Below are 13,534 nucleotides of genomic sequence, written 5' to 3'. Positions count from 1 at the left end.
TATTCCATACTCTATATAACTAGTCCAATATTGATGGACTTACAGTTTTCGGTTTAAAAAATAATAATAATAAAAAATAATATCCTGCAGATGGGCTGCAATGTGAACATCCTAATACATGTATACATCTATATCTATATTTCTAGAAGTAGAATTGCTGGAATGAGGGAAATACAAATGTAAAATTTTGAAAGAGGCGTTCCCGTTGTGGCTCAGCGGGTTAAAAACCCGATTAATATCCATGAGGATGTGGGTTTGATCCCTGGCCTCACTCAGTGGGTTAAGGATCTGGCATTGCCCCAAGCTGTGGCATAGATCAAGGATGTAGCTCCAATCTGGTGTGGCTGTGGCTGTGGCTGTGGCCTGGGAATTTCCATATGCTGAGGGCATAGCCCTAAAAAGACAAAAAAAATTTTTTTGAAAGATAATGCCTAATTAATCTCCAAAAATATTGTATTGGGAATTCCTGCTGTAGTGCAGTGTGTTAAGAATCTGACTGCAGTGGCTCCGGTTGATGCAGAGGCATGGGTTAGATCCCCAGCCCAGCACAGTGGGTTACAAGGATCTGGCACTGCTGCAGCTGCAGTATAGGTCATAGATGCAGTTCAGATTCAATCCCTGGATCAAGAACTTCCATATATATATGTGTATGTGTATGTATATACACACATGTACACATATACACACACACATAAATATGCCACCAGTGTGGCCATATATGTGTGTGTGTCTGTGTATTTATATGGTATCAACTTAAATTCCCACTCATTTATTGCGTTTCTATCATGTGCCTGGTATCACGCTGGATGTTGACAGTACGTATTTATGTTTTAGAAATACCAAAAAATACGAGAGAGAGATAAGAATGGAGCTCAAGCATAAGATTTCCTCACAATATCAGGCATAGGGATCTGTTAAAAGGGATCTCTTAGAAAAACTATGATTTCTGCCCCAGTGGAACAGCAAAGGATAACCTATCTTACATTAGATTAAAAAAAACAAAACAAAACAAAAAACATGTGGATTTCCTTTGTGATTCAGTGGTTTAAGAATGCGGCATTGTCACTGTAGTGGGTCAGGTCGCTGCTATGGCGCAGGTTCAACCCCAGGCCCAGGAACTCCATATGCTGAGGGCATGGCCAAAAAAAAAATTTTTTTAAAGTTTAAATCCACAACATTTACAATTATGAAAGCTTCCACATAATTACGAACAGGTCAATGTTAGCAAAGTGCTATTTGGAAAAAGAAGAGATATGTTAGCACAACATAGTTTGCAAACTCGCATGTAGGCATGTTCAAATTAAAATATTCTTTTGCAATTTATGAAAAAAAAATCCAATAGGCATGTACTGTCCAAAAAGTACAAATGATACAAATATCTATAGACATGATGTCAATGTACAAGATGTGACATAAATCTATCAGACACAAGAAAAGCTATATTGGTCTCACACTTCTGATTGCTAAAAGGTACAAGCTTGGATGGGAACAAATTCAGCTGGATTTAACACAAGAAAACCCTGGGCAAAACAGGGTTTCCAAAAAGTATGGCAACTAGCAAAGAGGAGGCTTCCGGATGGGATTGGGTCCAACATGAGGTAAAAGAATGCCTTACTAGGTATGTAGTACGCTGGAATGGAAACTATAGAATCAAGGGATATTTGGAGCACCAGCCAGCTCAGCATTTGATGCTAATGAAATCTACCAGTATCTGACAGGCCCCAAAAACCATGTAATGGTTTGAGGGATTCTAAAAAAACGTGACAATGGGAAGAGTTAGGGGGAGTCTGGGGGGTAGACAGACTGGGTACATTATGCCAAGAAATGACTCCGTTAACTTGATGGGTACAAAATGCAGAAGTGGGTCTATGGGATAAGACAATATCCTAACTATAAAAATAAGGCTTTAGATAGGACGTGATGGTAAGTTCCAAAGTGTTGAACTGTTTAGAGCTGTTTAGGATCTTCCTCCAATGTGTAAGATTCTTTCAGAGGTTAAGACAATGCTGAGCCTGGAAGCTAAAGTTAAATGGCTAGAACTAGAGAGCAAAAATAAGTCATATAGGCTCAGAATCTGGAAAGGCCTAACTAAGGATTTGCCTGAATAGACTTGAATGTCGGAAATGAATATTTTATTTTGCATTATTCTATTCTTATTTATTTATTGGCCGTACCCATGGCATATGAAAGTTTCCAGTCCAAGAACTGAATCCCAGCTGAAGCTGTGACCTATGCTGCAACTGCAGAAACACCAGATCCTTAAACGGACTGTGCCTGGCTGGGAATTGAACCCATGCCTCTGCAGTAATCCAGGCCACAGCAGTTGGATTTTCAACCCATTGTACCACAATGGGAACTGCTTTATTTTATTCTATTTTATTAGCTATGCCTGGAGCATGTGGAAGTTCCCAGGCCAGGGATCGAACCCAAGCCATAGCCATAAGCCAAGCAACTGCAGTGACAACACATTTTGGCCTCATTTTGTATAAACAGACAACTATATATACATACATTATAATAATATATATAAATATATGTATATACAATATGAATAAATACATGAAATATTTTATATAAAATATATCCTAAATAATATATAAATATATTACATATTATATAATTATATATATTATATATTATATATATAATTGTCTGTCTATACAAAATGAAGCCAAAATGTGTCAACTTAGTTCTCACAGAAACCGAGAAATCCACATAAATCACATAAATCTCTTTTTTCCTGTGGCCTTTCACCTTGCCTGCTCCCTATTTTCCACGGGGGGGGGGGGCATACTTGCGGCATAAGGAAGTTCCCAGGCTAGAGGTCAAATTAGAGCTATAGCTGCCAGCCTGTGCCACAGAAACACTGGCATCTGGGACCTACACCACAGCCCAGAGCAACAGCGGACCCCCAGCCCATTAAGCAAGGCCAGGGATCAAACCTGCATCCTCACGGCTACCAGTCGGATTCGTTTCCACTGAGCCACAGCAGGAACTCCTTGAATGTCCTCTTCTTTCTCTAATTATTCTTTTCTTCATTTTGCCTGGCCTTGCACCCAAGCATGCAAGACAGAGAATCCTAGAGGCCAGAGATTCTATAGCGGCTGTTTGCAAGGGGGAGGAGATTACAGTAACTGCCACACTGGGTAAACTTATGAGACAAGGAAAAGAGACAGTTTCCAGAATGTTTCTCACAGATAAGAAACCTGGATGGCAGGATGCCTGTGGGGCCCAAGGAGCCAGAGGTAGCAAATTATGGGCAAAGGAATTGCAGTCAAAGGCTGAAAGAGGAAAGGTTTGCGACCAGCTGTGTCTCCTGTCTCCTGCTTTCTGGTATTTGCTTCCAATGGGCTGAGTCTGGGTTTTTTTGTTTCTTTTTTTTTTTTTTTTTTTTTTTTTTAGGGCAGCACTCATGGCATATGAGGTTCCCAGGCCAGGGGTCAAATCCGAGCTGTAGCACTGGCCTACACCACAGCCACAGCAACGAAGGATCCAAGCTGCATCTGCGACCTACACCACAGCTCACGGTAACACTAGAGCCTTAACTCACTGATGGAGGCCAGGGATCAAACCTGCGTCCTCATGGATGCTAGTCAGATTTGTTTCTGCTGAGCCACGATGCGAACTCCAGAGTCTGTTTTGTGAAGCATCAAGCACTGAAAAGAAGACCTTCTACTGCTGGAAGTTGACAAGAAGTGACATCCATGAGGGTAAGAAGGCAAGATCAAGACTTGTCCTAGAAACAATGCCTATAATGAAGGAAAAAAAAAAAGAGAGAGAGAGAGCAGAAGAGAAATACAAGTCCAACTTGGCCCAGCCCAACCCCAGGATGGTAGGAGTTAGGGGAAAAAAAAAAAACTAAAAAAGATCTTTGGACCACATTGTTCTCTAAAACATGCACTCCACAAACATCACCCTGCTCTTGAACCAGGTTCCAAAAAGAGCTCCTTAATGTCATCCTTTGTGTCTTAAAACCTGCAGTAAGTTCACTAATCAAACTGACGTGATTTCATAACAACTGTAATTGTTCAACCTGCACAGCTCTTTCCTAATGAACTAATGTATACAAAATCAAAAATGTATAATATATAAAGCATAATAATATAAAATGTTTTATATTTTAAATATATAATATATAAAACATAAATCTATAAAATATGTTACTATTATTTATATCCATAAACATCTAGAAGAAACATTGAGATGATTTCCCTAACCTAACAGCCTCAGCCTGTGGGAAAGTAAATCTGTCCTGCAGGATTTCACCTCCCCAGAGTTCACACATTGAGGTGTTGTTTCGCTCTTCAACGTGCTCTCCACCAAATCCTGTCTTCTTCTTGGGGATCCAACCTCCCTATTGGCTTCCTCATACCTTTTAACTGCCTGCTTTGTGACATCGTTCTCCCACCAAACCTACTGCCACATGGCAGAACCTCGTGGTTTCCATGGAGTTGCCTGTGTATCAATTTGGATCATCGCAAGTGACCAGTGACCAGTGACCAGTGACCAGTGACCTTTGTACTGGACACATGTGCTCTTTGGCTTCAGCCACTCAGCCATCCTTCGGTCTCATCTAGTATCTGCAGTTGATGTTTCCTCTTCTTTTCTGAACATGTCAGGTAAGGAAAGAAACTTTTAAAACTTTTTCATTAGGTTTTTTTTTTTTTTGCCGTTAGATTTAGTAGTAGATTCAAAATAGCGTGGAATAATGGGGAAAAGTATTGAACTAGAAATCTGGAGGCTGAGTTTCAGTCTTGACTTTGACATTTACTATCTGTGTGACTTTGGGCATGTCATTGACTTGCTCACAAAGTATTTTGTCCTCATCTGTTACATTAGGATACTACTCTGGTTGTTCTCTGTGGTCCCTTTCTTTGCTAATATTGAGTCTTAAAGGGGGCTCATGTAGAAAATGAAATCAGAGACTTGTTGAGAGTATTCAACAGGAACAGAAAACCCAGTTGATGCAGAAAACTAGCAATATATACTGAGATGTTTCGTCTGTAATGGTCTCCTTCCACGTATGTTTCAACTTTAGTATTTTAAATTTAGGGCTGTTCAAAGAGTAATATTCACATATTTCAGAGTTTTCTATCTAAACTAGTTGAAAGAGAAAATAGAGAGAGAGGATGGAGAGTACTGGGCCACACGGAGGCACATGGTCAACGTTAAGGAAGTTTAGGATTGTTTTAATCAGTACAGGTCAAGAGGAACCAAGTGAAAGGAGAAAATATAAGAATAAAGAGGCGTTAAAAAAGAATAAAACTGGGAGCGCATGGAGGAGCTCTCGAGAAAAAAGTAGTTTGGGATGGAATGTTGACAGGAACCAAAGATTTTAAATCAAAGCAGAAAAAGCATGGAGTGAAATATGCTCAGAGCAGGGCGAAACAAGTTGATTTTAGCGAATACTTATATTAATAGACAAGGAAGGAAAGTAAGGCCAGAATAGGGTATGGCTGGGAAAAGCAGCTTATCATAAAAGTCATAGTGTTTTTCTTTGATTGCCTCTCTGAATGCAGTTGGCACTTGACAGTTTTGAATGTAGACAGTTTCAAAATATGTTTTAAAAACAATGCTTCCCATAAGCAAGAAACTAATAAAAGTGGTTATCTAGGGGGCTGATTTTCAATGTTTTATATCATTTTCATTTGTTAAGCCATGTAGATGTTTGGCTCATCAAAAATAAAATTTTCAAAATGGTATCTTCTAACCGGAATCAGAAAGATTAGTTCCTTTGTATGATAAGTAGGTTCTAAGTCAAGGCTACTTTTCATCTTAACAGTTATTTCCTTCTTAACACAGTGAGCACACTGATCAACAGCCATCCTGTTTTTAGATCTTAGCTACTAAGAAGATAGAGGAAAAGTCAAGTCCCACATTTCTAGTTCCACTTTTATTTAAAACAGTATTGTGGAGTCCTTTGGGTTTTCCTACATTTAAAAATCTTTTTTCTTTCTTTCTTTCTTTTTTTTCTTTTAGAGCCATACCCACGGCATATGGAGATTCCCAGGCTAGGGGTTGAATTGGAACTGTAGCCGCCGGCTGCAGCCACAGCAACACAGGATCTGAGCCTCGTCTGCGACCTACACCACAGCTCACAGCAATGCCAGATCCTTAACCCACTGAGCAAGGTCAGGGATTAAACTTATGTCCTCATGGATGCTGGTCAGATTCATTAACCACTGAGCCACGAAAGGAACTCCTAAAAATCATTTTTAATTGGACTCTAGTGATGATGGTTTTTTTTAAGGCTTTGGGGATGTCGCTCTTCTAGATGTTGAAGATGATCGTAATCCAGGTTCTAGGATAAATTTAAAAACCATCATGATACTTTCTAAGATGTCTTTTTGTTTATTATTGGGTTATATTAATTGAAATATATATTTCTACTAAGCTTAATATCTGCTACTTGCTGGGTAATAGTCAAAAAAATATGAGTGATCACAGTAACAGAATTCTTGTACACATTATTTTGCTGTCTGCTTTGTACCAGTTTTTATTGAAATATTTGTCTACATAGATTGTGGCTACCTATACATTCACATTTATTGCGATTTTTTTTTTCTTTTTAGGGCCGTGCTTATGGCAAATGGAGGTTCCCAGGCTAGGGGTCTTATTGGAGCTACAGCTGCTGGCTACGCCACAGTCACAGCAACACCAGATCCAAGCCATGTCTGTGACCTACACAGCAGCTCATGGCAATGCCAAATCCTTAACCCACTGAAGAAGGCCAGGGATCAAACCTGCAACCTCTTGGTTCCTGGTTGGATTAGTTTCCACTGTGCCACAAAGGGAACTCCACATTTATTCCATTTTACCGTTTATGCATTTTTACTGATGTATCTTCTCTGTATGGCTAGGAATTCATTCAAAATCACCTTCTGTTGTGTTTTTTGGTAAACAGTATTCACTAAATAGAGTAGGCAATATTCACTTTCATAATATTGCATGTATAATACAGAACTTAATTTATTAGTAAATTTCTGCTTTGATACTTGCTAATGCCCAGTTTTCATTAATATCCATGTATTTTAGTTATGTGATTTATTTTTCATGATTTTTTCATGTTTTTCCAGAACTTATTATATCTTCCTCCATACACATCATATGTAATATATGATTTATTCATGAGTTACTACTGCTATTATTACTGTCATCATTATAACCACTTTATAAATGAGTAATCTGAAACTCAGAGAGTTGACTTTTTTCTTTAAAAAGCATTTAAGAATTTCACTTTCAGGTAATCATTTTGAAGTAGGATCAGAAACCAATCTACGAGAGTGTAAAAATGACACTTTATTTTATTTTTTGTCTTTTTAGGTCTGCACCCATGGCATATGGAGGTTCCCAGGCTAGGGGTCTATTTGGAGCTGTAGCCACCGGCCTACACCACAGCCACAGTAACACCAGATCCTTAACCCACTGAGCGAGCCCAAGGATTGAACCCGAAACCTCATGGTTCCTAGTTGGATTTGTTTCCACTGTGCCATGAGAAGAACTCCTAAAAATGACCCTTTAAATTTACCACTTGGACTGAGCTGTATGTGAACTCTAGGTAATAGCATAGGAACTACACAAGCAAAGTGAGACACTGAAGGGAGTTCCCATGGTGGCGCAGTGGGAACAATCCAACTAGGAACCATGAGGTTTCGGGTTCAATCCCTGGCCTCACTCAGCAGGTTAAGGATCCAGTGTTGCTGTGAGCTGTGGTGTAGGTTACAGACCCGGCTTGGATCTGATGTGGCTGTGGCTGTAGCGTAGGCCGGCAGCTGTAGCTCTGATTCCACCCCTAGCCTGGGAACATCCATATGCAGTGAGTGCGGCCCTAAAAAGAAAACACACACAAAATGAGCCACCAACGATTACAAAGGTGATAGCCGTACTGTTTTCTAATGGACAAACAAAACAAAACAAACAAACAAACAAACAAAAAAAACACCTGTATGAGAAGTTCTATTTCTCCTGGCATTTGGCAGAGTCATGCTCAGGGCAGATCCTGGGAAGGAAGTCACGATATTTAGGTTCTGAAGCTTGGTAATGAAACTAACATAAGAAGAGAACTTGAACAAGTCACCTTGACCTCTCTGAGTCTAGGTTTCCTTACACATGAAATGAGACTGTTAGAACAGGAGGTCTCTAAGGACCTCCTCATTCTCAAATGCTTTAATTCCAGGAAATAGCATACAAATCCATACTAGTATGGGTTTAAGGGAAAGATAAGGAGGGGAGAAGGTTGCCTCTAGTCTAGAGGACAAGGTATGAATCACACCACACCACCTGGGTCTTCTGCACATCCGTGCCCAAGATGGGAGCACAGGCAGTTCATCCAGAAGAGTGTCAAGTTGCTCCAGCCCTTACAACCATCACAAACAGTCTGATTTTTTTGGTATCTCAGTAACTATTGTGATATTAGAGGTGTCCTGATAGTAAGGCATTTAAGATAATGTGGTTCCTCAAACATAATGAGAGCTTATCAATCTCACTGACTTTTTCATTACCTTCTTGTTCCTTACAGAAAATTTCCAAAATGCCTCTGTGCTTGGAACTCTCAATTCTCTCCAGCTCTCCCTTCCTGTGGTGAGCAATGCAGCTTCCCTAACAGGAAGCGCCTGCAACTTCTCCAGAGTCTCTGCTCCAGCCGTCAGTTCAGCCTGGCTGCTGCCATCAGTCTCTGGCACCTCTTTCCAGCCACTCATGGGTAATGCCTACCTTTACCAACATTCTAGCACAACTATGTTGTCTGGAGTTACTGGCCAGAACCAGATCTCCACTTCAGCTGCTTCCTATCCAGGTATTTTTGAGTGGAACATCACAGGAAGCACTGAAAAGAAGTCTTCTTCACTCGGAGACTTCACTGTGACAGTCATGGGCCAAGACACAACTGTGTCTTCCATGTCTATGGCAGCCCAGTATGATAAAACTTCAGATGCCAATAGCATGGTCTCTCTGTACCCATCATTTTCTGCCAGCCTTGTCCAGGGAGCACCATCGCAGACTCCAGATCAGGGACATGGCCTGTCGCTTCCCCACCAGGAGGGAAGCCAAGTATATTACTATCACCAAGGCACACTGGGGTCTTTACTGGCTGGAGAACTTGGCCCCTGCCTGCCATCCTATGGCCCTGTGTCATACACAGGAAGTAGGGCCTCTGCCCCTCAACCAGAAATGGTAATGGTACTAAAGGAGGTTGAGCCCGCAAATATCCTACCACCAGCTTCTACCCCTGGAATCTACTACTCTGTGTATGCTCAACCCATCACAGAAACAAGCTTTCAAGGTGAGTACAGATAGCTGGAAAGGAGGACAATAAGGTTAACATTAGAAAAATGGGGTCCAAAATCTGTAGCTGGGAAGTGGTGTGTAGACAGGTTGAATTTATGTCTTGAGACTTTATCTACCCTTGCTCAGTGCTCTCTGTTTTCAGACTGTATAGAAGAAGACCTAATACAGGTGGGGAGTTGAGAGACTGTAATGGTCAGCTATGCTGCATGTATGAGAACCCCAAGAGCAAACCAAGGGATACCATATTTTTCACTGTTCTAGCTCATCAGTCCCCTTGTACTACCACACTGCAAAACTCCCTTCCCTGACCTGCTGCTATAGGCTCCTTGGAAGGCATTTCAGAACTCTTATTATGACAGTACCAGTTTAACTTTCCCTCATGTCCTTAATTTATACCAGCATTTGAGACCTTGGGTTCTGAGAGCCTTTCCAGAGCAAGCTGGTGAAGACTCTGACCCTGCTTATATATATCATCAGGAAGCCCTATTCACTTCCTAGTTCATGGTGTGAAGTGTTCTTATTCTCTCATGAAAGTGGGGAGAATTGGGGAGTTCCTGTTGTGGCTCAGTGGTTAACGACTCCGACTAGGAACCATCAGGTTGAAAAGACTCTATATGAGAATGTTAGGCTTTGTAAGACACTTGGTATTTTTTTTCTGTCTTTTTAGGGCCACACCCATGGCATACAGAGGTTCCCCGGCTAAGGGTCGAATCGAAGCTGTAGCTGCCAGCCTGTGCCACAGCCACAGCAATGCCAGATCCCAGCTGTGTCTGTGACCTACACCACAGCTCATGGCAACACCAGATCCTTAACCCACTGAGCAAGGCCAGGGATTGAATCCACAACCTCATGGTTCCTAGTTGGATTCGTTAACCACTGAGCCACTATGGGAACTTCTACAACTTTTATTTTTTATTTGACTTACAACAGCCCAATGAGAAATACAAAGGAAACCAAGAATCAGTGACATCAAATGATCACCAGTAAGAATTAGACTAGTCACCTCTTATCGCCTAGCATAGGGCACTGTCCATGATCCTCAAGTAGAGCCATGAGAAATGCCTTGCCCATCATTGGAAGGTATATGATTGCTGTGTTGGTGTCTAGGGGGAGCATCTCCCTTGCTGGGGACTGACTTCTTCCTTGATTTCTTTGTAGTGATGGAGAATTCCCTGGGACTGCAACCTCCAAGTCAAACATTTTGTTTGTCACAAACTCCAGAATTCCCCAAGTCCTGCAGTAGCAGGAACATCCAGGTTCTTGAGAGTAACCCACCACCTGAACTTGGGGACATTTCAATGATAGCTCAAGTCCAGAGTTCCAGCAATCTCCTGGCACTGCCTCCGGCTCCAAGCCAGGAACAAACAGAGAATAAGAGCTTGGATGATATCAAACCCAAGCAACCAAGCTTTCTGGATGCCTACCAGATCCCAATAGAGAACTTAGATCCTCCACTACTCCCTTTAGAAATTCCTGATATCCACCATCTCCTGGCCTGCATTGATCCCCTTGGCCAAGAGGAGAAGCCTGGCTCTGAAAAGTCCGCCCTGCGAAATAATAGCCTGAGTCTTGAGGACCTAGGGACACTTGAAAATGGGATTGAATCTAACAGTGGTTTTGCAGACATTGCCACATTGGTGGAGGATATACAACTTCCCCAGCTCTTTACTCCTTTGGAAGACCTCGATCAGTCTAACAGTCCCAAGGTAATCAAAGCCACCGATACCAGAGCCATTCAGGTGAATCAGGTGCAGGAAAAGTCAGGTGTCCTAAAGGCTCCCTATGATCGACCCAGGAAGAACAAACATAAGGCCTCGGAACCTATTGACGGTGCTCCTGAGGCCAAAATCCAGCCAAAGAACCCAGAGTGCCTGTTAGGGGGAGAAGTGGTTATTTGCAATGCCGTAATCAGTGATGGGGGTCTTGAGAACATGGCCAAGCCTTCTAACAGCAAACCTCAGAAAGCTGCCTCCAACAGGATCAGCAAAGCTAGGAGCCATGGGCAGGAAAAGACCAAAAGACCCAGAGAAAACAACTCCAAGAAAGCTGAAGAGAGTAAGCAGTCAGGGAACAAAGTCAAGGCAGAAGAGAAGCCAACCATTTCCAGGAGGAAGCGGAAGAAAAACCAACCTGACCTTAGCCAAGAGAACTTTAAAAAGCCTCTCAGCTGCCTAGGCATGCATATGCTGGAGTCTGTGCAGGTGTTCCATGCCCTGGGGAAGAAGACTGATAAGAAAATTAGATTCGCTTCCTCTCACGCCCTGGGAAATTCCAGCAACCTCAAAGACCCCCAGCCATCCACAGCTATCAAGCCATGGCTGGAAACCCCATGTAAGGGTAAGGGTGCTGAGAAAACTCAAATCAAAGCCCAGAAACCAGATGGCAATGCTGAAAAAGAGTGTCCATCTTCATCCCAGTATGAGCTGCCACCTCCTGGGAAGGTCAAGTTGGTACCTCTGCCTTTTCCCAATCTGGACAAGCCTCAAGCTCGACCTGTCCCTAGGAGACCACAGCCTCTGGCCTCACATCGGCCTGCCATGGCTTGCCCTTCCCGACCTGGTTCTACTAACTCAGCTCAACCTACTGCAGCCAATCCATCCCGACCAGCTTCTGCATCTTTGCCAGGTCCTGCCAAACCAGGTCGGCCAGTTGTGACCAACCCAACCCGGCCCAGTGTCCCTCAGGCTGCTGGTCCTAGGCCTGCACCCTACAAAACATCATCTTGCACTTCTCTCCAGCGGGAGCCTGTTCCCCCTGCTGTGACCAAGCACCAGGCCCCACCCAAGCCTCAAAACCAATTTCTACTCCAAGACTTCTGCTTCCAACCAATTCCATGGAGGAAACCCAATGTTCCTGAGCCAGTGATGTCAAAGCCCATCACAAAAGAGCAGAGGCCAGAGCGAGAGGCCATGAAGAGGAAGGCTCAGCAAGAGCGTGAGAACGCTGCCAAATACACCTCTTTGGGGAAAGTGCAGTTTTTCATTGAGAGGGAAAAAGACATGGAAATTGCTCGATACTACGGATATGCAGTATAAGAGCTGCTAGGATTGTTGGTGCCACCTGAGGTACCAGACATTTTTCCATATAGAGATAGATAGATATACATTTCTCTACTTATTCTGATATATTTTAAAACTTGATAAAACTGAATAAATGTAATAGAATTAATAGATGATAATAAAGAAGCCTTCTGAGTTTTGAGATGCTGTCAACTGTGGTATTTTTGGGGGTGTAGGTAGGAATCAAAGCCTGCATGAGAAAGAGGGGACTGAAAGTTGGATGGGAGAATGAGGGAACAGTAGTAAGAACTGAGGAAGGAGGAAGGAACTTGGCCCAGGGCTAGGAAGGCCAGACAGGGAGAGATTTTATGGGTTCACACAAGGAAGCAGGAGTAGGGCATCAGGGTCTGAGGTTAGGGTTGAAAGAACAAAATTTGGGTAGAGTTGAAGATGACTGAAGATGCATCTAGGTTGACCAGGAGAAACAGAAAAAGCCTCTGGTGGAGATTAGCCTTATGCCTCATGACCACCAGATAGGTATTTCAGAAAATGAGGTTCAGTACACAGCTTTGAAAGGTTTGAGTTGCCCTGTCCATGTGTGATTATAACAGGGGTGGGGGAATAGGGAAATCCACCAGATGAGTGGCAACGGCTGAGTTATCCTGGGGGCAGAGGACAACATGGGTGGGGTCAAGTGAACCATTGCCACAGGAGACCCACTGGGAACAGGCCTGGAATATAAATCACCATTTATGCAACACGTATGGACCGGGGCAGCAAATGCACTATTCAGTTAACCTTCTCCACAACAGGCAAGGCCAGCATTACTGTGCTACTTCACTACCGAGGGCTGCTAGTGAAGGGCTGAAGTCACACTGCATGTGGAGGAACAGGTTTTCAATTGGAGGTGCCATACTTCTGAAGCCCTAAGTATTTGCAAGTGTCTGTAGGTGGCCAACCCAGGGCAGCTGGAGGGTGTGAGGTTGGAGGAGTGGGGGAGGAGGGGTGTGGGAAAGAAGGAAGGGAGCAGGGAGAGAGATGGGGACCGTGGATAGCAACCACGGGAAAATTGGCAATTTTCATTTTCAAAATTATTTGTTCTTGAGATATAGTTCACGTGCCATAAAATTCACCTTTTGAAACTGCAAATTCAGTGTCATTTAGTATATTCACAAGTCTATGCAACCATCACCATTATAGAACCCAAAACATTTTCATCACCCCCCTAAAAAGAAACCCCCCTAACCATC

General features: G+C 42.7%; 1 protein-coding gene across 1 annotated transcript; it reads left to right on the top strand.

Moving 5' to 3' along the window:
- Positions 1 to 3,218: 3,218 nt before the first annotated feature.
- On the top strand, positions 3,219 to 12,320 carry C5H2orf78 (chromosome 5 C2orf78 homolog). Its single transcript, XM_047782799.1, has 4 exons — positions 3,219 to 3,295; positions 4,549 to 4,619; positions 8,519 to 9,280; positions 10,444 to 12,320. Exons 1-4 carry the CDS (start codon positions 3,219 to 3,221, stop codon positions 12,318 to 12,320), a joined length of 2,787 nt encoding a protein of 928 aa, XP_047638755.1.
- The last annotated feature ends 1,214 nt before the right edge of the window (positions 12,321 to 13,534 follow it).

The sequence above is a fragment of the Phacochoerus africanus genome, chromosome 5 (genome assembly GCF_016906955.1).
Source record: "Phacochoerus africanus isolate WHEZ1 chromosome 5, ROS_Pafr_v1, whole genome shotgun sequence".
NCBI classification, from domain to species: domain Eukaryota; kingdom Metazoa; phylum Chordata; class Mammalia; order Artiodactyla; family Suidae; genus Phacochoerus; species Phacochoerus africanus.
The sequence above is the reverse complement of the archived record's forward strand: the minus strand, read 5'-3'. Positions and strand labels throughout refer to the sequence as shown.

What these genes read in the sequence shown, in the direction of transcription:
- C5H2orf78 (XM_047782799.1), top strand. Translation starts at nt 3,219, where the DNA reads ATGCCTGTGGGGCCCAAGGAGCCAGAGGTAGCAAATTATGGGCAAAGG. An exon ending in CAAAGGCTGAAAGAGGAAAG is followed by an intron (nt 3,296 to 4,548) that starts GTTTGCGACCAG and finishes CTTTGGCTTCAG; the next exon opens with CCACTCAGCCATCCTTCGGT. An exon ending in TTCTTTTCTGAACATGTCAG is followed by an intron (nt 4,620 to 8,518) that starts GTAAGGAAAGAA and finishes TGTTCCTTACAG; the next exon opens with AAAATTTCCAAAATGCCTCT.